Source organism: Lacerta agilis, chromosome 5, assembly GCF_009819535.1.
Source record: "Lacerta agilis isolate rLacAgi1 chromosome 5, rLacAgi1.pri, whole genome shotgun sequence".
Classification (NCBI taxonomy): domain Eukaryota; kingdom Metazoa; phylum Chordata; class Lepidosauria; order Squamata; family Lacertidae; genus Lacerta; species Lacerta agilis.
Window position 1 is genome coordinate 1,255,004 of NC_046316.1, and position 23,767 is coordinate 1,278,770.

Here is a 23,767-nt window from a genome sequence, read left to right on the forward strand (position 1 = left end):
TCTTTTTTCCCCTTTCAATTTTTAAAACAAGTTTTTATTGAAATTTCTTTAAGATAATACAAATGATAATACAAACACAGTCTACACAATTACAAAAGACAATTACACAACCACATCATTACAATTACACAATCAAGTAAAAATAAAACTCAAAAAAAGACAGAGGAAAAAAAGAAAAAAAAGTTAAAATGACTTCCTAAAGTTCTTCTTCGTGTCTCCTACTAAAGTTCTTGTCTATGCTTTATTTAATAAATCAAGTTTGTTACAAAATATACTTATCCCTCGTTATCCATAATTACCTTTCCCTGTATGTCAGTCATTCCAAGCAGATCACAAATTTTGTTTCTACTCCTTCTTTCTTCAAATATTCCTCCACATATTTCCATTCTCCTATAATTTTTTGTTTCGAAATATTTCTAATTGCTGCTGTCATTTTTGCCAAGTTCATGAACTCTACTAATTTTAGGTGACACTCCTGTATCGTTGGAACCTCTTCCCCTTTCCAATATTGGGCTAATAACATTCTAGCAGCTGCACACGAATATAGGAAAACATTTCTTCTATCTTCTTGTATTTCCTCCTGTACCAAACTCAATAACATTGTCTCTGGTGTTTTTTTAAAGGTGATTTTTAACATCTTTTTCATTTTTTCATATACCATATTCCAATACTTTTTAATTTTGACACAGGTCCACCAACAGTGAAAGTAATTACCAACTTTCTCCTGGCACTTCCAACACTTATCTGACTTTAATTTATATAGTTTGGCCATTTTTTCAGGTGTTAAGTGCCATCTATATACTAATTTTAGCATGCTTTCCCTTATTCGCGTGCAAGCCGTAAATCTCATACTAATATTCCATAAATGCTTCAGTCTCATGTTAAGACTTTTGAGGGAGGCTTTTACTGTATGTGTGTGCATGATGATTATAGGTTCCTGAACATTTTAACTTTGATTCCCCGCTCACTTTATAAAAGATCCTAGTCCTTAAGACTGCAAGTGCATGCCCATCACTTTCTGAAATCTCAGAAGCTACTGATTGAGGTTGATGAACTCAATTTCCAGTGTTTGCGGGGTGGGGCTTCAGTTCCCTTTATATTTCGTTGTTAGCAGAACCAGAAAGAATTCTGCAAAAGAAAAAGAGGGGCTATGTAAATTTGATTGTTTTGCATAATAATGCATACAGGTCACATTATTTTGATCACAACATTTAAACTTTTTTTTTACAGTGAGGTTACACAAACACACAAGGTTGCATGTGCCATGCTGTGTGTAGCCCTAGTCAGCAACTAGTAGAACTTTATTATTTTATTACATTACATTTATACACTGCCTTACTTCTGTTAAGTTCTAATGTTGCAGCCAGTCATTTCCTATCCTTCCTTACAGTCAATGCAAGTCAATGAGATTTCCAATTGATTGGTTTTTCTGGATTGTGACTTGGATTAGGGAGTCTGCTCCAGATTGCCCCGGCTGAATCAGGTCTTAAATCAGATCAGGTGTGTTTTGTGTGTACATTGACAGTCCTAGTAATAATAATAATAACAACTGTCCTTTGTTAGGCAGCTTCCTCCTTTAAAAACGTCTATCAGTTGGATTCTTTTTTTGTTTGTTAAAAATTTACTCATTTTCAATTACTATCTTCCAATTAATGATTTGACCAATCAAATCAAATCAATCCAAATTACAATAATAGCAATACACAAATTATATATTCCAATTAAAAATTAAAAATTAGAGACTTTCCATGTTCCAGGTGTCTAGAGATAATCATCCTCATTCATATCTCTTCATTTTTGGCTATTTTTCAAATTCAAACTTAATATTATCCATCCTTATTCTCAATCTGATCAGTCGTTGTTTTTGCGGCTCACATCTTCTATAGCAAAGTTTTTATATGTTTAACACACAGGAGGCATCCCCCCATCATCTTATTATCTGTCCTATTATTTTGGTATTCAGTCCTCTTATCTCTCCTTTGTTCGTCAAGTTCTCATTAAAGGAACCAGGCTTCATTCCAAAAATAGAGTTTATAAATGGCAAGTCAACAAGTTCTCTCTGGTGTCTCTTAATGAGCTGCTATCCATATATGTCTGTATATAATGCTGTAGTGTGCGGCATGCATCCCGGCTGTATATTATGTGGAAATTATTTAAATTCCTCCAAGAGCAAAAGGACCTCCTGCAAGCTCCTCCAGGCCCTGAAAGAGCTGGCAGGGATCCAGCGCTCTCCGTCCTTCTGTCCACAATCATGTATAAAAATAATCAATACAAGCAGATGTATTTTAGAACAAAGCTCACCCAAAGTCCAAAGGAGCTCTTTCCCTTAAGAATTCCCTTTTTTGTGACTGTGCAATAATGATCGCCATTTCGTTTCCGTCTTCAGTCCCAGCTGCCATATCTGATCTTATTTTGCCAGCTCTGATTCTAATTAGAGTCCATTGAGGCCTGTGCAGCGTACATTCAATTAAAATTTTCACCTCTTGTGTTTCATTTAAGTAATTAAATTCTTTCTGGATGAGCTTCGCCAAATCGTGATGTAATATAACAAGTAAGGAAAGATAGCGGTCACTCACCTCCTTAATCCACGTTTCAAGATGAAGAGTCCCTTTGATGTCCAAAATTCAGCATCCAACGACTGTATAATTTGGCAGTTTTTTCCTTTTTTCTCCTCAATCTGGAGCATGCCTGTTTTCCCCTCAAATCTTTTTATTTTATAAAAACAGGTGTCTCCTGCATGTAGGAGTATCTCTGGAGAGTGCCAGCCATGCCATGCTCTTAGACCCAGCGTCCCTGCCGCTTGCACCTTGATGTGAGCAGATCACGGATGATCTGCGGGTCTATGAGACAGCCCTCCCCCACGCTGGGGAGTCTGCCAGGCTAATTACCCCCATACCAACCCTGAATTACTGGCACGGCTGGGGTCTGCTCGTGTGGGAGGCAGCCATTTCCCACAGCAGGAAGTCGGAAGTCCCTGTCAGTTGGATTCTTGTATTGACATGGAGTTGCCTGAGATTAACTTTAAGGCCCCTTCCAACTGTCATTCTATCTTAGAATTAAAATCTTAACATTGCCATGGTTTCTGTCTGACGAGAGAAGTAAAATTTTATTCATGTTACATGTTTCAGTATTGTTTTTATTTACTAACGAGTATTGCGTATAGGGTCTCTGGTGTATGGAGTACCTGCCTTAATACAATTACGGATTAGCATAAAACATGTATAAGACCCATTACTTGCTTCAGAGTAGAACTTCATTAGAATGCCCTCCCTTAGATCTGTGTGTTTGAGTGCCACTTTTAGGCACCAGGGTAAACATGATTTTATTTCAATCCAGTTTACTATGCCTTTATCGACTGCTGCTTGCAGAGTTGTTAGTGCTTATAAGAACTGGATGCTTTGCAACTTTATTTGTTCTGCTGTGGACTTTATTCTGTTATGATGTGCATGCTTTTATCATAAACATTGAAAGTTTATAAAGTGGTAAAATCCCATCAAAACAGCTAAAATATGAACCCTCCTGGTGCTTTTGGATAGAAAGAAACCTTCACCAAAGCTTAGCTCAAGTCTCATAACTTAAGTTTGTCAGCATTGGTGTTCCACCACAATCTCTAATTGTACGGGTGGAGCTTCGTGTGGTATTGTAACCATCAGGCCTAATCATAATGTTACATTACTGTTGCAGCTGTTGGTAACTTTCACATAACAAGCTGTTAGTGTGCTAAAGTCAAATTAAAAGAAACTTAAATGCTAGGGGTGCCGAGAGCTTCAGTAAGGTTCCCCACCCCCATCCAAAGTATATTAGGATGGAACCTATACAAAACTGAGTTCCATTTTAATACATTATTTGATTAGAAAAATCAAGATCTTCTAGCTGCACTATTACGGATTAGCATAAAACATATATGACTTTCTTAAAGTCAATTGAGTGCTACCAAAGAAAAAGAACAAAAGCAGGGAAATGTGAAACATCTGCAATGTGTTTAATTCTTAATTCTCTTCTTTCTTCTTGCTGTTTCTTAGCTAGGACAGAAGAGTTTGCATGTGTGTCTGTGGCATGTAATTGTCGCTTCTTCAGTGCAGAGAATTCCCTAACAAAAGTGATCATACCTTTGGAATAATAACAATAACAAACATGTATGCAGAATTTGAGGAAACTCCATTGTGCTTTGATCACAGAGAGGGTTTCCAACCACCATATTTTCATGCCCACTTGTTGCATCCTGATAATTAAATATGATACTTGATCTTGGCAAGCTTCTGCAACTGGAAGTGGGAGAGAGCCTGCTTTTTGCATGCAAAGATCTGGGAGGTATTTGGTTACTGGAAAACAAAAGCAATTTGGGTTTTCTCAACCACAAGCAGCTTTGGGCGCCTTAAGTTGGTTTCATAGAAACTCCTATCTGAGAATTGCAGCCACAAGTAATAAACTGAACAAGCCAGCACTGGAAAAGTTGCACGATGCATTAATGTGGGGAAATACCCAGAAACCACCAACTAAATAAAACAGCTGAATTGTCTTTTAACTGACACCCAGACTTTCCATAGATGTAAATCCTCTCTGTTATACAAGCTAACAAAGGGAACCAAGGATATTCTCACTCTGTTAAATAATCCCAAATTTAGCCATACAATTGCATCTGTTAATTTGCAAAAGGGTGGTGTTCCAAGCAGACAGCATAGCATAATAGCCTTATTAATTTGTTACTCTGTGTGTGTGTGTGTGTGTGTGTGTGTGTGTGTGTGTGTGTGTGTTTCCAAGCTGGAAAATAATACATCTAAAACAAAATTGGCCTTTCCCCCTGTCCTTTCCCTGCTGCAAGGACAGACAACGTAATACCCTCCAGATGTTGTTGGTCTACAGCATGGGTAAGCAAACTAAGGCCTGGGGGCCAGATCCAGCCCAATCGCCTTCTCAATCCAGCCCGCGGATGGTCCAGGAATCAGCGTGTTTTTACATGAGCAGAATGTGTCCTTTTATTTAAAATGCATCTCTGGGTTATTTGTGGGGCATAGAAATTCATTCATTTCCCCCCCACCCAAATATAGTCCAGCCCCCCACAAGGACTGAGGGACAGTGGACCGGCCCGCTGCTGAAAAAGTTTGCTGACCCCTGGTCTGCAGCTTCCATCCTCCTTGACCATTTGTCATGCTGGCTGTGACTGAGGGGGAGTCCAGTAACATTTTGAGGGCACTCCATTGGCAATGCTGATCCACTGTTTGTTTCTGCATTGTCCTTTGCCTACACTGGAGTAAGCAGCTGGGGATGCCAGTGCAAAATCTGGGCCCACCTGTGTGAATAAACTATTTGGTCCTGCCGGTGCAGTGTGAAGAAGTGCAGCAACAGAGCTGGCTGTATAGCTCCTATGGTGGAGGAAGAGGGGGCGGGGGGAGCGCACCAGCCCCTGCGGCGCAATCCCGGTGGGGTGCATCACGGCTCCCCCCTCTGCTGGGTGCCACGCCCCTGCGGGCATCGCCCCACGCCCACGGGATGTGCGCCGTACCAACTGGACACGTGCCAGCCGCGCCCCTGCCTGCTCTCCGCCACCCCCACCCCCTGGTGCCAGAGCATGAAGCTCCGCTGCTGGCTGCCCCTCCATCACAAAGTGGCTCATCCAGGCTTCCTTCTGCACCATGTTTTTAGGCACGTCCTATCTAGCGGTTTTCTTCTTTTTGTTCCACCTCTTTCCCCAGGAAAACTGATCTTAACTGCTAAATCAGAACAAATGGCAATTGGGTTTCCCATTTGCTCTGATTCAGCAGTACAACACAGGTTTTCACAGGGAAAGCGCCAGAGCAAAAAACAAAAACGCTCACACACGGACCCAGAAATTCCAGATATGCGCCTAGAAAGGTATGTTTGGATGAGCCCTAACTTATTGCTGGCTGGGGACGTAAGCCAAGCAGCAAAACTAAAACCCTCTAAGCAGTTTGCAGACTCTGTGTAGCTTCTTCTTCTTCTTCTTGGTATATACCATTTTGTTATATATATATATATATAGTCACAAGACTCAGCAAATCCATATACTTTGCTAAGGGAAATTTCCTAAGTAATCCTAAATAATTTATGTGAATGGTGAAACATGCAGTAGAAATATCCTGTATCAGTTCATTCACTGTTTTGGAATGGTGTTTATGATTTTTTTGTCTATGTAGTATAAATAAAATATACAATAATAAAGAAACTTGTGTAATCCACACAAAAATAGTAACTTTTATTGGCTTTAATTAGCTAAATCCATAAATGTCACTTCAAGATAGGCAGAAGGGGGAAAGGTTAAGAAATGAGGCTGTGTCTATGCAATCCTGTGTTCTCTCTCTCTTTCTCTCTCTGTGTTACAGAATTGCTTGTTTTCAATGTGTGAAGATGCAAGGAGGACATAATATGGTTAGAAACATTACATAGGAAGACAGTCGTGATATTCTTGATAGTTCTAGTTTAGTTATTTGAGTTAAGGCCAGGTTTTTATATTCAGAGCCAAAAGGTTATTTTTAGCAGTTATTTTTGTTCTGTGATGGATACCAATATCTTCTTTTTGTTTTCAATGAAATGGTGTGTGTCCCGTGTCGTGTCCCCCCCCCCCAAAGTGGAGCATTCCACCAGCATAACTGGGATAGAGGCCACCTTTGGTAATAGTTCCTTTTCCCGCCACCCCCACCCCCATTCTGAAAGGTCCACCAACCCTCAGGAGCAAATTGTGAAAAGGAACATGAAGGTACAGGGGAAGCGGAATTATCAGAGATTGCTTTGATCTCTGATAATCACACAGGCGGAAATCTCCGCTGGACAAAAGAGCCTTCCATTTATGAAGGAAGATCAATTTGTACAGATTGTTTGAATGGTCTTCTTGTTTAAATGTTCTTCTGTTTTAACAACAAAAGTGAGGAGGGTGTGTCTGGGGATCTGGTGGAGCACAGCAGCCAAAGGTTCAGATTTTGTCCTAGCCACAAACTCTCTAGGTAGCCTCGGTAATCTGGCAAATGCTAACCAGTTGCCTGTACTCACCAGCATTCAGTGTCTTACTTACACTGCAGACAAACCAGAAGATTTTTGTGAGCCAGAAGTTCCTGCACACGTGTTGTGCTATGACTGTGGCTCAGTGCTGCCTCATCAGCAGACCAACAAACATCCTACACATTCCACCCATTTTGCATGCATATTCCTCCTTTGTGTTTTCAGACCTGGCCTGACAATCATTGGCCCTGTTCAGATGTAATGTTAAACCATGGTTTACTCTTTTGAAGTCAAGACACAAGTTTTGGCCTCTTACCGTTCTCCCTTTTTGTTTCATTAACTATGGTTAGTACCTAGTTGGGTCTTCAGCTAACCATAGTTAGCCTGAACCATAAGGTTGTATCCAACTAAGTTATACTCAGAGTAGAAACATGAAAATAATGAACCTCTAAGTTAGCCATGTCCATTAATGTCAACGAGTCTGCTCTGAGTAGGACTAGCATTGGCTACAACTTCTAGTTTGTAAACACTCTTCTAACCACGGTTCCAAACTGTATAGCAAAGTTTAGTTGGAGGGGGAAGCCAGGTACACCGCCTGATATATCTACTGCCCTTATTTTACATCCTTGATGATTGGTGCTGAATGTGTGTTCTGATTCAATTGAAAAGCATGAATAATATTTCAGCCACCATGTGACTTAATGTACATGTTTGACTCACCTTGATGTCTTCTCTGGTGATTTAAATCTGGTGATTTAAACAGAAAAAATATGCTTCATTGTGCATCACACTACCGTCCTACACTTAAAACTGAAACTTGGGCTGTTGTTTCCTCCAGGTGGATTTGCTGAATTTTCCAGTTGTTTCCCTGGCCTTTGTGAAGGAAAATCTATTCTGGTGCCTTCTTGTATTTCTCAACCCTGCTTACCAGTCTCCAACACTGGGCCAACACGGATTCTTCCTCACCTTTACCTTGGGTGCCAGCGGGATGTCCTCAACAAGGTGGGTGCCGGGAAATGTTATGGCACTGATAATTGACTCAAAGGACAGTCATTACTTTACCTTTACTTCTTTTGCTGTCAAGCTGAATTGATTTCACTTAATCAGTGATATTATCACTTAACCAACTCTGATTTAAAAAAATACATTTTAACAGCAATTTTTCACAATTCCAAAAAGTTTTCTCTCTAAGAAGAACTTGCATTTAACCTGTATGACAACACAATGATACGTAGCCAGTCAGATATAGCTAAGTGATACCACTGATCAAATGAGAGTGACACCAAGAGATGATAACAGTGTGGTGAACATTTGCATGAAAAATAATTGAAAAGGAATTTGTTTTGTTTGTTTGTTTTACACTGCCAAAAATATTTGTGAAAACCGGGAATAGTTTTGGGTCCTCTCAAATATATTCTCAATTAACATTCTCTTTCTTATATTGCTCTGTAAGTGGTGACACTTGTAACAGCTGGCCTTGGCTTCCTTTCTTTAATAGGAGCTGATGCAGCAGAGCGACATTGGCTACGTCCTGAACGCCAGTAATACTTGCCCCAAGCCTGACTTTATCCCGGAATCCCACTTCTTAAGAGTGCCTGTGAATGACAGCTTCTGTGAGAAAATCTTTCCGTGGTTGGACAAGTCTGTGGATTTTATAGGTAAAAGATGGTGTCTCTTCTAAAAAAGAAAAAAGAAAACCTATGCCAAATGATTTACTTCCACTAAATGTTTTTCAAGCAGAAACATGTTTGCTTGACTCTGCGCCGCTTGCACGACTTCTCTCTTCTCACACTATGGCTGACACTTCTGAGGGGGTGGGATGCTTTCAGCATGAAGCACAGGAAGTTCGCTTTCAGGTGGGCCTGCAGAAGGATGGGCCCCAGAGGCACATGAATCTGCTACAGCACCAATGGCTATGACTACCTGCACAATTGTCCACTTGCCACTGAAAATTAAAATTTGATTATTCATGTGCAGGTGTGAAGAAGCCAGTGGCAATATGAACATGTATGTATTATCATGTTTGAGAGTCCTGGATGTAAATAAATAGGGAGGGTTGGTGGTAGCCATTGGAGTTGGACCCCAGGGTGAAATCTAGTTGGCCTAGAGCAGTTTACGTGTTCCTTTTTATTTTTATTATTATTTATACCATTCTCATTTTTCTATTTGCATATCATACATTACCATCAAATATTCTTTCCATATAGACTTCCCAGCCTAGCCTTCCATGGCATTCGTAATAGATCTAGTATTGCTGTATATCTGTCAGAGGCTACTAGGCAGAGGAGGAATGCTGGAGACCGCCTCTCCAGCCTGGCCCTTCCAGAGAAGAAGACAGTTCAAAATTACAACAGGGGTTTGAGGGAGGTCACAGCTCAGGGGAAGATGAAGGGGAAAGTTGGGAAATAATGGGAGAGGAGGAGGAGGCGGCAGAGCCGGAGCAGCTGGCTGACACATTATTACTAGAAAGCCTTCCAGACCCACCATCTCCCAGAACCTGGTGAGCCTTGAAAGTAGGAGAGCAAAGGGCTCGGAAGCATAGAAGGGATGACGAATGAGGAAGTGGGAGAGAAGGGGAGTGGAGATTTACTCAGGACAATGCCATTATTCCAAGAGGCTGCATTCACAAGCCTCTCTCTGGAAATACTGAATAAAAGCAGATGGTAAAGACTTTTCCTTGTCTTATCTGTTCCTGGCAACCTGCCGTGGGGGTTGGTTCCTCTGCTGCCTGACAATATCCATATCTTAATCTGCCCTACTTTTTCTTTTCTAGTCGCTTCTTTGTATTTAACTGTTGTTCAGAGAATTACCCCTACTTGTAGTTTTGTTTTAGTATCAATTTTGTTTAAGTGCTCCCCAAGTTTCCCATTTGCCCTTTATTTGTTTTCCATTCCTTATTTTGGCTGTCATGCTCGCAAGTTTGGCATATTCTGTCAATTAATACAGTCATTGTTCTTTTGTTGGTATTTCTTCTTCCTTCCAACTTTTAGCATATTCTGGCCACTGCTGTGACATAAATAAATTACATGGTCTTGGGGGGATCTCATCACCAATTATCGCTAATAGAAAGGCTTCTGTTTTCTTTGGAAATGTATTTTTTAATTAAAAAAAATTGAGCTCATTGCAGACCATCTCCTGTTATTTTTGGGCATATTTACACTGCCCATATGTATGAAAGTTCCCTCAATCTCTTCACATTTCCAGCACAGTTTGTTTTTGTTTTTTAAAAATTTCTATATCACTTTCTATTTAGAGAATTTCAAGGTGGTTCAAAGTAAAACTTTAAAACAGCTCTGAAATAACAGTATTGAAATAACACTACTGTGTCACAACATCCAGTGGGCAGCAGCAATGATCAAGGTGTTTTTGGTATAGGTTGAAAACCTGCTGGCTGGAGCTCACTTCCTATTGATAGGAAGACACAAGGTAGGCAGCACCAAACTTCATCTTGTGGATGCTGCAGGATGGACGACCACATACTGTAGCTCAACCAGGAGAGCCTCATGCAAAGGTTTTATTGAATGGGCAGGTCCATATGCAAGAAGGCATTCTCTCAAGTGACCTGGTCCCAGGTTGTTTAAAGGTAAAGGTAAAGGTAAAGGTACCCCTGACCGTTAGGTCCAGTCGTGGATGACTTTGGGGGCATCTCTCTTTACTGGCTGAGGGAGCCGGCGTACAGCTTTCAGGTCATGTGGCCAGCATGACTAAGCCGCTTCTGACCAACCAGAGCAGCGCACGGAGATGCTGTTTACCTTCCTGCCAGAGCGGTACCTATTTATCTACTTGCACTTTGACATGCTTTTGAACTGCTAGGTGGGCAGGTTGTTTAGGGATTGATAAATCAGTAATAAAACCTTAAACTTTGCTCAGAAGCTATGTAAGAAGTAAAGAAAATAGGAGAAAGGTGAAGTGAGTTGCTTTCCTCTTTCCTTAGGCTATGTGTGAGCATGCAATGTGGGAGTGGACACCTCTTACCTCACTTAAAGGAGAGAAGCAAAACTCCTCCTGTTGCACAGTATCCTGGAAATGCAGAAAAGGGGCACACAACTCTCTCTCACTCCCTCCCTGTTTTGATCCTTCTGCATATCTTGCAAAGCTACCAAGCATCCACTTTGTATGAATTAATACCACCTACAGAGCCTTAAGGGACGTGGGTGGCGCTGTGGATTAAACCACAGAGCCTAGGGCTTGCCGATCAGAAGGTCGGTGGTTCGAATCCCTGCGATGGGGTGAGCTCCTGTTGCTTGGTCCCTGCTCCTGCCCACCTAGCAGTTCAAAAGCATGTCAAAGTGCAAGTAGATAAATAGGTACCGCTCCAGCGGGAAGGTAAACGCCGTTTCCGTGCGCTGCTCTGGTTTGCCAGAAGTGGCTTAGTCATGCTGGCCACATGACCCGGAAGCTGTACGCCGGCTCCCTCGGCCAGTAATGCAAGATGAGCACCGCAACCCCAGAGTCGTCCGCGACTGGAAATAATGGTCAGGGGTCCCTTTACCCTTTACCTTTACAGAGCCTTAAGTGGTAGGTGATTACCAAGAGCCATCATGGCACCATGATAGGCCTCTTGGGATGCACGGGTATTGATTCTGACGCACTGCCTAAAAATACTTATCTGTATCTGGAGTCTGCTCCATCTTCCCATCTTGCTTGGCTGATCAGTGAGGCATGTAAGATTAAGCAATGAGCCAGAATCAGCTGGGAGGGCACAAATTGCACGCTTCTCAAAAAGGAATCGGAAAAGGCATTTTTCTAGAGACTGTGCACTTACTGGAGACTGTATGTATTGCCTGAAGAATGTACAAATTCCATTGATATATACCCATCTCCCAAGGCCTGTTGGTGATTATATATATTGACTGGAAAATGTGCACAATTTCCTCTTCATGGAAGGATAATGTGCATATTCTTAATGAGTCTTGGTGCATGTGAACAATGGCTGGTGGTTATGGACATTAACTGCTCCACCTTCATTTCCCCTCAATGTACTTCTTCAATTTTTTTCAGGTAACAATCACATTTTATTGGACCATCTGTGCATAGTTGCCCCTCCATGTTGGCAATCTAAGTATGGGGGCTGAGTGGGTGGAGACAAGTCAGCCCTGCAGGCATTTCGGCATGAATTATATGTATGTTAATGGATTGTGAAAAGAGGTAGCAGCTTGGTGCAAGACCTTCATCCAGTTTATCTCTATAGCTTGATTTACTTAAACAGGTCCAAGGATTATTACTAGCATTCATTGCATTCTTAGTTTTTGTCATGGTTGATGGTGCTTAGCATTTTGGGATAAAACTGCAAGTGGTTATGGCTGTTGTGTAAGCAAGCCACCATGAGAGCAGGGAGAGATGCTTTTTAAAAAAACTAGTTGAAAATGGCTGTATGCTGCAATTTATTGATTTTTACTTTTGCCTGTGGATCCCTGGGCGATTAAACAGATTTTTCTCGTTTTCAGCATCCTTTAGAGCACTAATGAGTGGTTTCCACTTTCTTTCCTTTCCCACAGAAAAGGCAAAAGCCTCAAACGGCCGTGTCCTAGTCCACTGTTTAGCTGGGATATCTCGCTCTGCCACCATCGCTATTGCATATATAATGAAAAGAATGGATATGTCATTAGATGAGGCTTACAGGTAAGGAAGAAGGGTCCTTTTCTTGAGCAAACCTACACAAAGGGCTGACTTCAAATATTCTCATAGCCTCAGCTGCTTTCAATGGTTTCTGTGTGATTAGGGCATGCACGACCAGCAGCCGTTAAATATCCCTGATTTTGTGTTATTCCCAGGCATTGTGTGAAACTTAAATCGTAGCTCCTGGACTCAGCTGCTTTTTGAAAGTGAATCCCAGGATTGTGTGTTGACGCTTGGTCCGCAATGGGCCCTGTGTGGCTTCAGTAACGTTTATTTGATTGGGCTTTCCATGTAAATGGAACAGTAAGTGTGCAATAAACACGTGGGTGGCGCTGTGGTCTAAACCACACAGCCTAGGGCTTGCCAATCAGAAGGATGGCAGTTTCAATCCCCATGATGGGGTGAGCTCCCATTGTTTGGTCTCTGCTCCTGCCAACCTAGCAGTTTGAAAGCACGCCAAAAAAAGTGCAAGTAGATTAATGGGTACTGCTCCGGCGGGAAGGTAAACGGTGTTTCCGTGCGCTGCTCTGGTTCGCCAGAAGTGGCTTAGTCATGCTAGCCACATGACCCGGAAGCTGTACGCCGGCTCCCTCGGCCAGCAAAGCGAGATGAGCGCCGCAACCCCAGAGTCATCCGCAACTGGATCTAATGGTCAGGGGTCCCTTTACTCCACAGCAATTCTGCCAGTGTCTGGGAGATATGGCACATGTCCCGTCTCCCCAGTCTTGCCATTTAGACCCCGTTTACCTTATTCTATATAACTGTAATGCAGGCCCACCTTACTTTTCAAGGGACTATGCTGTGCACACAACACTGTTTGTGTACCTACAAGGCGAAGGTAACTGAAGTATCACCACACATACCTGTATACATACCTGTTGAAATGATCAACATTTTAAAAAAACAAAAACACCATCCTGTGGAAAATGTAGAGGAAACTACTTCTGGAGCAGCTCTCCTCTTCAAGAATGAATTATTGCTATAGTGGTGAATATGCTCTTCTGTGTTAAACTTCTTTCTCCTGGGTGTATGCTGCAGCACTGCACAAGTAGAGAAAAAGAACCGGATTCTGATAGATGGGTACAGAATTTAGCAGTTTGAGGAATCTCAGCATTTTATTTTGAGAGAAGCAAGTTTCTAGCCCTTATTTAGCCCAACGTATCCTTCTACATGGAAAGTGTACAAGTCTGGTGGAATACCTAATGCCATGAGTTTCTACTGGGACACGGGTGTCACTGTGGTCTAAACCACTGAGCCTCTTCGGCTTGCCGATCAGAAGGTTGGTGGTTCGAATGCCTGCAATGGGGTGAGCTCCTGTTGCTCAGTCCCAGCTCCTGCCAACCTAGCAGTTCGAAAGCATATCAAAGTGCAAGTAGATAAATAGGTACCGCTCCGGCGGAAAGGTAAATGCTGTTTCCATGCGCTCTGACACTCATCATGGTCCTCCATGTACCAGTAGCGGTTTAGTCATGCTGGCCACATGACCCTGAAAACTGTCTGTGGACAAATGCCGGCTCCCTCGGCCTCAAAGCGAGATGAGCACCACAACCCCATAGCCACCTTTGACTGGACGTAACCATCCAGGGGTCCTTTACCTTTTTACATGAGGTTCTACTGGTCAAAGGGTTGGGGTTTCGCAATAGTTTCTGGTCATTCCCAAAGATGAGTTGATTGTCCTGAGCAGGGTGGATTGGAGGAGGAACTTTAAGGAAGGAGGATGCTCCAGTTATAGGGGCTGTCAAGGAAAAGGGCAGGGTTGCTTGAGGGAACAGGAGAATTTTGGATAGCAGGAGGTGAATTTGCTTAATGTGTGCAGCTTACCTTGGTATAGCCTAGTATGCAACACATGGGTTCTGGTCAGCCTCAGCACATGACTTGCATGCAGAATTCAGCTGTGGTGTCATAGGCTAATGGATTGGCTGGACTCATTTTAAAAAAAAACCACATATTTCTGTTTAGATTTGTAAAAGAGAAGAGGCCAACAATTTCTCCCAACTTCAACTTCCTTGGCCAGCTTCTAGACTTTGAGAAGAAAATCAAGAACCAAAGTGGCCAATCTGGATCCCTTAGCAAACTGAAGATTATGCATTTGGAAAAAAGCAGTGATCATGGACTGAGACTGGACAGCGGGCAGAACAGCAGCAGCAGCAGCCTTTCCTCTTTCCCGCTCTGTGCTACATCTACCTCGGAGACTGTGGAGCAAAAGCCAGTGGAATCAGGAAACCAGCCAGGTTCCCCTTTGCTGTCATCAGAGGACAGCCCATTGGTACAAGGCATAATTGGACTAAACATATCCTCGGACAAAGTTGAAGACAGTAACAGGCTAAAGCGGTCGTTTTCCTTGGATATAAAATCTGTGTCGTGTGTGGCAACCAGCACCTGTGTTGCTGCTTCAGGAGAGGGCTACCCCTCCTTGGAGGACACACTGGAATATTACAAGCATTCTTCCACCTTGGAAGGTGGAGCCAAACTATGCCAGTTCTCCCCTGTTCAGGAGGTTTCAGAACAGACTCCTGAAAGCAGCCCCGATAAAGAGGAGGCAAAGCTTCCAGAGAAGTCCCAGAATACCTGGCTGCTGGACAGCCACAGCAAATGGCAGCACTTGGGGAGAACCGCTAGCACCACCCAGAGGTCACTCTTGTACCCACTGCATCGAAGTGGCAGCATGGAAGACAACTATAAAACTAACTTCCTCTTTGGCCTTTCCAGCAGCCAGCAGCATTTGGCCAAGTCTGCCGCTGGGCTGGGCCTGAAGGGCTGGCACTCAGACATCTTAGCTCCCCAGGCTTCCGCGACACCTTTGGCCAACAGCTGGTATTTTGCTACGGACACTTCTCGCTTTTATTCTGCATCGGCTATATATGGAAGCAGCACAGCCTACTCTGCCTATAGCTGCAGCCAGCTGCCCACGGGGTGTGAGCAAGCCTATGCCGTTCGCAGGAGGGAGAAGCATGGAGACAGGGGGGACTCGCGGCGGAGCTGGCATGAGGAGAGCTCCTTTGAGAAGCAGTTCAAGAGAAGGAGCTGCCAGATGGAATTTGGGGAAAGTATTATGTCCGAGAACAGGTCCCGGGAGGAACTTGGGAAAGTGGGCAGCCAGTCTAGCTTCTCAGGCAGCATGGAGATTATTGAAGTATCTTGAAGCTCTGTTCCAAGATTTACATTTCTCCCTTTCTTCTGTGTCAAACAATTCCCTGTAAATCTGAAATTTGAAAAGAATGCAAATTGTGTGGCTTCAATGTGAAGGAAGTGAATAGGTTTGTGTGTGTGTTTGTGTGTGTGCACGAGTGAGAAACTAAATGACAAGTTAATACATGCAAGGGGCAACTGCTATTTCCCTGCTTCCCTCCCTTAAGACAGGAGGTGTAGATACTCCTAATGTTTTTATTTCCCTTAACAGCCAAGGCAGTGAGATGCCAAAAATGGTCCAACCTTACTGTGTTTTAAAAAATACTCCTTTGTAAACTAAGCAAATCCTATGGTTCATTTGAAGTATTGTATTTAAACTGAACCTCACACCTGGTACTATCCACCCATTTCTTCAGCAATGCAGCTTAGCCTAGAAGGCCTTAGCTTGTTTCAAGAGAGGAAAATGAATGCAACACTCACACTGCTCAATGCTAGTGCAGTTTGACTGAAAACTAGCATGTATTTTGTCTGGATAGTTTGAATACCCAGTTAGATTGCTAAATCATATTCTTAAAATAAGACACTTCAACAGGTGTTTCCAGCTACCTGTCTGTCAGTCAGCATGTAATGCTATTTGAAAAATAGATGGCTTTTAATTGACAAGTGATGCTCTTTCAAAGGACAGGTAGATTTCAAGTTGTCTACCCCATACAAATATTCTTTGGCTGGCATTGAATGTTTATGGTACCCAGCATGCCTGCATCTGATTTCCAGCTTGTGCACTATTGGGAGAAGCTGATGTGTATTGAAAAATTAAGGCATCAGGTCAGAATCTAACATCTGATGTAGCCACCATTTTTGGAACAGAGAGTCTCCAATTAGCACCCCCCCCCAAAAAAAATTTTTGCCACTATATAGCCAAGGGAGGGAGAGCAGGTATCTGACTTGTGTCATACAAGCCAGAAACATCACCATTCTCTAGAAAGGCGGTGATGAAGATGAAGAAGAAACACTTGTATTTCTGAGTCAGCTGAGTATGCTCCAATTTCTAACTTCATCAAAACTATTATCCAGGTAGCAGGTGTTTAGGTTTAAGCACTGAACAGGTCAGCAGAGAAATACCATTGCAGACAGGTGTGTTAAGATTTAAGGATAGATTTTCAATGTGACCAAATAATGACCAAACTGCATAAAATATTTGCCTGCGGCAGGAACAACTGATGGCAAAACTGAGCTTTTTTGTAGGTGGAGCAAAAAGAGACAAAGGGGTAGAGTATTTTATTTTATTTTTTGTTCAAAACTAAATTCAACTAGGTGGTGCCCTTCAGCTTTCCAATAAAGTTTGTTAGCACTGTTTTCAGTGGAGGCTGCTCCTCTTAAAGAGAAGGGCTTTCTACTTCGGAGAAGAGACTGCGCTCTTCATTCTCCCCTCTGCAAATGTTTATTTTCAACTCTAGGTCCACGGGGTTAAAACTCTACCTAACTCTGTGTCGTGTACTCTAGTTTCGTAAGAGAATGTATGATTACATTAGCAGTTGGCTCATTCAGAAATTGAAGGGAGAGTACAAAAAGCGTTAATGCTCAGTGGTTATGAGATAAAAAAAAGACACCAGTTGAGAGGGGAACATGGACACTTCGTTTTACCAATCACTGTTTCCATGCATAGTGCAGCCTTTGAGGAATGCCATTCACTGCTGATGCTGCCACAAATGTATTTTGCCAAATAACACCTAGGATTTTTTTTTGCTCAAAACGAAGTACAAACTGTCTCTGCTGAAGGATCAAAGGGCCTGTGGTGCATTGCTGTCCTTGTAACAAAGAGGATATTGGAGAAACTGGTGGAATTGAAAGCAAAACTGATTAGAGCAATTTCACTTTCCATTGATAAGCTTTCACAACTACCGGTAGGCTGAGTTGCTAGTAAGTGTGTAGTATCAACCCCAGTTGCACATCAGACTTTGTGTAATCTTATTTCAACTTTATTAGGACACAATCGTATACCTTACTAGGAGGGTTTAGTTTGTGCTTCCACATGGATGGATCGAACACTGGATCAAAGAATTACATGGATTATATCAGAAGAAACCATATACATACTACTACTCAGGGGAGGCTGGTGGTTGAAAACTAACCCAGGACACCCCCAGTTCAAATCTTGCCTCCATCCTACCATTAGCACCTCAACTGCAATATGGGAATGTTAACTGCCTACCATGCTAGGATGTCAGGGTTACTGTGACCACGTATAAGAAGTGTTAATTGGTCCTATACTATCTGTCTATTCCATGTGATTCCCTTATCTAAACTATGAGTGGACAAAAGACCAAAGCAAAAATATGGTCAAGAACATATTTTAAAGGCTAACTGCAACCCCTCCCCTCAGCCATTGGTGTCAGTGGGCACTCCAGCCCCATGCAGGTAGCCTTCCCTTTAACATTACTATGGGGAGATCAGTAGTATTAGCACACATCACTATTGAGTCCAGTATCAGTCTGTACTTTAGTCCAATTTTATAATATACACATACTTAAAATATTTCTTTCAAGCACAGGTCAGCAACTGGCAGACACAAAGCCAAATCCAGCCAACTAAGAAATACCATCTTACTCCCAGTCGTCAAGTTAGGGGGAAGTGAAGTGTGGGGAACAACTGGAGTGATAGCAACAGGACTTCGTTTTTGGGAAATGGTGGGAGTAAGGAGGGTTTTCCATCTGCTGATAGAAGAGCTGGGCTGTTTCTTAAAAAAACAAACACCAGAAACACAACCCAGAAGAAAGCTGGCATGTCACATGTCCTTTAATTATTAATAAAACCAAACAGTAATAAATATTCCCAGCTGAAATAACATTGTGTTAGAGCAGCATCTACATCACACAATGTAATGCAAGACCCATCAAATTTGTACAAGTTGCATTGCAATAAAAGGAAACTACATAGTGCATATGACACTAACCTGTCAAGAAACTGCTTCACCACCACTGATTCCCCCTTCTCTATTTCCAAGGCCTAAAATATGAACACATTAGACTTCCAAATGTGCACCTTCAGCGAGCACTTAAAAACCCTGGAGAACGCTGCATGTCTGCCTGTGGGGATTCCCTGAAGTTTCTGGGGCATGTTCTAGAGCACAGTTTTCATGAGTGTTAGACAGAATTGTGAGGGCAGAAATTATGGCCTGGGATCACATTTCACAGACCCCTGGAGGGAAAGGTTGGTAGGAGTAACAACTTCCCAAAAAGGAAGTTCCACTTTGAAAACCACTGATCTAGGAAATGTAGGCAAACAATGTGTTTTCACTGCAGAGCATTTTAACATCTGGGTACCCTAGCAAGCCAAGTCTCAGTAAGGATCACCTACAGGTTTTCCCCAAGACAAGAATTAAATTATTATAGTAGATAACAGTTGTGCTCAAAAGCGCAAATGCAGATTGAGAAAATGGTTAAGAGAGATGCATTTCTACCTGCATTCCAACTGGATAAAAATATGCTTAACATTTAAGAGGAATGAGGTTGCATCATAGCCAAACGCACACTGCAAAGGGTTCCCAATCCAGTCTGGAAATCTGCATATGGCATCTCCCTTGCTAGCTCACGAGGGGCATATCGGCTGCTTGGACTAAAATACCCACCTGCCTTGCTGGTTCGCAAACTACATAACTCTTTGCACTTTTACACAGGAGTCCAATGCACAATGTATTTGTACATGTTACATTTTCTACTGCTGTTACACATAATTAAATGGAACACTCTGCCAAATTTGGCTCTCAACAGACCCAATACAATTCAATGTATTTCAGGAATTCATTGCATTTGCCTACAAAGTTCCACCATGCCGGGCAGCTTTGTGAAAACATGCTTGGAGCAGAATGAGTAACGAAGACATTTATTTTCCTTCTCCATACTTTAAGGCTTCAATCCTTTACCCACTTACCTGAAAAGTAAGCTCCATTGAACTAAATGAGGCTTGCTTTTGAGTAGACATGACTTGCAGTGAAAATAACTCTAAGGTTTTCCTGACTAGAACTGTAGTCAATAAAGCAAGCAGAATTGGTCCCCCAAAATGAGAAGCAAAGTGGTGATAATATTTTCCTAGAGCACATCTTTTAGAATAATGCGTCCAAAGAACACATCAGCCTTCAGTGTATGCATTTTGACTACCAATGCTGGAATCTGACAACACTGAGCATATTGTTCCAAATACGGCTTTAGCATTTCAAAGCCCAGCTGGTCTGCTAAATGCTATTTCTTAGCTAGAGTTGTGTTGTACAACAAAAGGTGTAATGCAGAAATAACACTAACTTGCATCCATTTTAAGAGACCAGGCCATATTTTGAAAGTAAAGCAATCAGAATATGACGTTAGAATCTTCTAGAACTACAGCTGAACCCTTTCCTCACTTTTGGCTGCATCTGGGGTTTTTTGCAACACCTTTGCATCTATCCATGTAAGATTGCTTATTATTTATTTACCATACTAATTTTCAACCAAAATAGTTATTTAAAATTAATAAGCAATTGTGCCAACAAAATAATGCAGAAAGCAAAAATATAAAACATAAATAAAGCTTCTGTGGAAAAAGCACGCCTTAAAATAAGGTGTCGCATGCGTAGGCACTGTGTGGAACTTCTGTTGTGCTGGTTAGCTGAAGAGGCCCTCTGTCGCCGACCTCGAACCACAGATTGCTCATGGGTATTTGGGTAAAAGCTCTCCTACTATTCATAATCATTTCTGATAGTTAAGCATAGCCCTTTTTAGACATTTTTCCTCACTTCCTTAATCATGATTTAGTGGTTGCTTCTCCTTTTCAAGGGAAGAGTGCACATTTCCGAGAACAAGTGGTTCCTTCACCACTGGAAACATCTACAGTAGTAAGAGCTGTAGGAGGGAGACAGACTTTGTCAATCACTTCTTCAGCCTTGGAGCAATACAGTAGATTTCCATTTTCTGCACCAGGAGTCCCTTCTCCAGTGGCTACTCCCAAAGTAGACCCTGCTACCACAGAGAGGAGTATCGAGTGTCTTCTTTTTCCTTTTCACTCTTGGATTCATCTCTTAAACTAAGTAATAACAGATATATGTAAAAGCAACTTCCCATTCCTTCCTTCAAAGACTTGGAGATAAGAGGGAATTCGAGTGTGCCAGAACAAAACTGGATAATGTGACAATATTAGGATTCCTCAGACCTGGCCAGCAAAGGAATCACATAGGGAAAACAAAGCAGGAATGGTTGGTCAAGCAGCTACATACACAGGCTGAAGACTTCAGTGGTATTTTCCACGCTAGTGTACTATACATAGGCTTGGATCAAAATCAAGTGCTTTACATAAATAAAAGTGTTTGAAATTCAGAAGGCAACTCTGAAATAGCATCCAAACCCTTTTTAATTCTAGGCATAGCACAGCTTCAAAGCTGCACCAGAATTACAGAGCAGGAGACATCAGTCCAAACTAACATGGCCTTGTCCCTGAACTGAGACCATATAGCAGCCATCTTTGGAGAGATTCAACTGCAAACAGCAAGCTGGCATTTTTATGGCATACCTCTGAGGTGCCTTTGGCAAATGAGCCAACCTTTCCCAGCTTAGCAGGCTTTACAGTTTCCTTTGGATGTGGACATATGGACATAACCTTTCCTCGTCATGTTTTATCCATCGTGTTAAGAATAATCTGGCAAAGCAAATTAATAGGATAGGGCAGGAGAGGCACTCCTTTCATTCAGGTGTTGGAAACACCAGCCTAAACCATTACCCAGGCTCTAGCTCTGCTGCCTGCAAAGCTGTGATAGGTCACATAGCTCAAGCATTTGCACATTTAATAGCCCTATAAAATAAGAAGCCAATTTAAAGAAAAACCCTAAAGGAGGGAGATCCTGCCCACCACCACAGGTGGGCAGGATGACTCACCTATCAATCATCAGATTGCCTTATGACTTCAGATGATTGGCGGGCAGGTTGTCTCACCCCTCTGTCAAAGTCCCTTCCACAGCGCTTCTCAAGTGCCTGACAGCTTACTGGTTATTGGGTGCTTGGGCAATTATGTTTTCTGCAGTGATTGGCTGTGTGAACAAGTTGCAAAGCTGAATCTAGCCATGTCCTTACCTGCCCCATACATGATGTCAGGTATGGTGCAGGTGGACATGGACATAGCGAAAATGGCCTCATGGGCCAAATTGGGACCCTGCTCCAGAACAATGACCATCAAACTCCCACTTCTCTGTGTTTTTCACACTCCTTTTGTATGCTGGAATTGTACAATTCAGGTATGTTAGAGAGGAAGTCAGGCAATGATGGTGAAGCCCTGGCAGGCAGTTTGTTAGCCAACACCAATCTTACTAGAAACAGTTTAAAAATTACATTAGAGCATGCCCCAGAATCCTCTGCAGCTTGAAGGATTCCTCAGTAAGCACACTAATGTGCACAACAGTAGAGGAAGGATGTGAACCTTGTTAAAGCAATGTTTGGGTGGGTGGAGTCAGCGGTGGCAAGCAGGTGGAAGCAGGAAAGGTAAGAAATGGCATTTCATTCCAAGTTGCTGTGTGTATTTACATTCCCTGCAAGCCAAACACAGTCTTCCTACCTAACACAGAACGGATACCTCTGCTCTACTCACTCTGGCTTGTGAAGTGTGTTCCAAGTAAGTTCCTTATCAAGTAGGGTCCAGGAAAAAGATGACTGAAGGCTGTATCAGAAAACTACAGCTTGAGCTCCCTGTCAGGGCTCATGCTAAATGGTTCCAGCCTCTCGCTCTCGGGCAGCATGGCATTCAGTCTCTCCATCAGGGGAATGGTCAGGTCAACGCCCATCTGGATGCGACGCAAGATGGCAGACATCTCGTTGACCTTCTGGATCTGCTCGGCGTATTTGGCATATCTTTTCTGGCGCTCCTGCATTAAGCTGTAGAGGGTTTCTACCGAAAGATCCATCTGTTTACAAAAAAAAAACAGGACGGTTGTGTTCAGTTAGTCACCTCTCGGAGGAACGAGATGTTCTTTCCATGGACTGTGGGTGTGGAGCCAAATGTGGTCCCTGAGACTTTTCCTCTGCCCTCCATCTCTCCCAGCCCCCAACAGTACAGGGGGCTAGCTGTACCAGGCCAGGCACAGCAGTACTGAAGCTCCAGTCGGCAGCCCTAATGAGTCCTGCTAGTCTTCCATTTGGCCCACGAAGCTGTTTGGGGTCAAAGGGGGGTTGCAGGTGTTGCTAATCAGTGGTCCATGCAAAGCCCTGTGCACAGCGCTTTGCAAGCACCAACTATCAGCTGATAACAGTCAGAGTCACTCTCTCTCTCTCTCTCTCTCTCTCTCTCTCTCTCTCTCTCACACACACACACACACACACACACACGGAAATGACTTCAAAATTAACCAAGAAATAAATCCTTTCTCCAAACAATCGAGAAAGGACTTTCTGGTTCACTCTGAAGCCATTTCCCACCCGCACTTTCCCTGGTAAAGTGATTTTATAACTGGCCCATCTCAACCACAGCCCACTCCTCACAATATGGTGTGGGCAGGTGGGTGTGCATGGGGAGAGGAGTGCAGAAAGTTCATGATTTTTGCATGACTAGAATGTAGCCAACTGTTGTTGCCATTATTTTGCTCACTTTTGCCTCTGGTCCTGCACACCACTGACATGGGAGCCCCCAATGGAAGCCCATGGGGAATGTTGTCCTTGTGCTGAAAAAGGTTTTCCACCTCTTCCACAGCAATCACCAAGATTACTGACAAGTCATTAACCATTTTTAAAAACCTCTCTGTCCTTTTGCTTGCACCTTTCACACTGCTCCTTCCTTGTCTTCCTGATTATTTGCCTCTCCCCCCATATTACTGCCCCATTGTAAACTCCTTGGAGCAGGGAGCTGTGCTTTCTTAGCTCTTGATGGAATTGTACCATAACAACAAGAGGCAGAAATAAACTTCTGGCTAGTCCTAGCTAGTGCTATTTTTCTAGAACAAGAGGTGCTGGAACTCACCATGAACACCTCCCTTGTTCTCTTAAGAATGCAAATGGCACCCACTTGAGAGGTGGTAGGACTGGGGAAAAAAGCCCTGGTCCTAGCAAACCCTTCA

The 23,767-nt window shown here is 42.7% G+C and overlaps 2 protein-coding genes across 3 annotated transcripts in view; one reads left to right on the forward strand and one right to left on the reverse strand.

Annotated features, from left to right (window-relative positions):
- DUSP16 (dual specificity phosphatase 16) overlaps positions 1-15,822 on the forward strand; it is a 55,985-nt gene extending 40,163 nt beyond the window's left edge. For both annotated transcript variants that reach the window (XM_033148240.1, XM_033148239.1), the window contains exons 4-7: positions 7,793-7,956; positions 8,453-8,612; positions 12,453-12,576; positions 14,533-15,822. In XM_033148240.1, the coding sequence (XP_033004131.1) occupies positions 7,793-7,956; positions 8,453-8,612; positions 12,453-12,576; positions 14,533-15,715 (1,631 nt within the window). In that variant the 3' untranslated portion in view covers positions 15,716-15,822. The remainder of the gene's footprint in view (positions 1-7,792; positions 7,957-8,452; positions 8,613-12,452; positions 12,577-14,532) is intronic.
- Positions 15,823-18,468: 2,646 nt separating this feature from the next.
- Positions 18,469-23,767, reverse strand: part of BORCS5 (BLOC-1 related complex subunit 5) — a 49,902-nt gene continuing 44,603 nt past the window's right edge. The window contains exon 4 of the mRNA XM_033148241.1: positions 18,469-22,621. Coding sequence (XP_033004132.1) covers positions 22,391-22,621 — 231 coding nt within the window. The 3' untranslated portion in view covers positions 18,469-22,390. The remainder of the gene's footprint in view (positions 22,622-23,767) is intronic.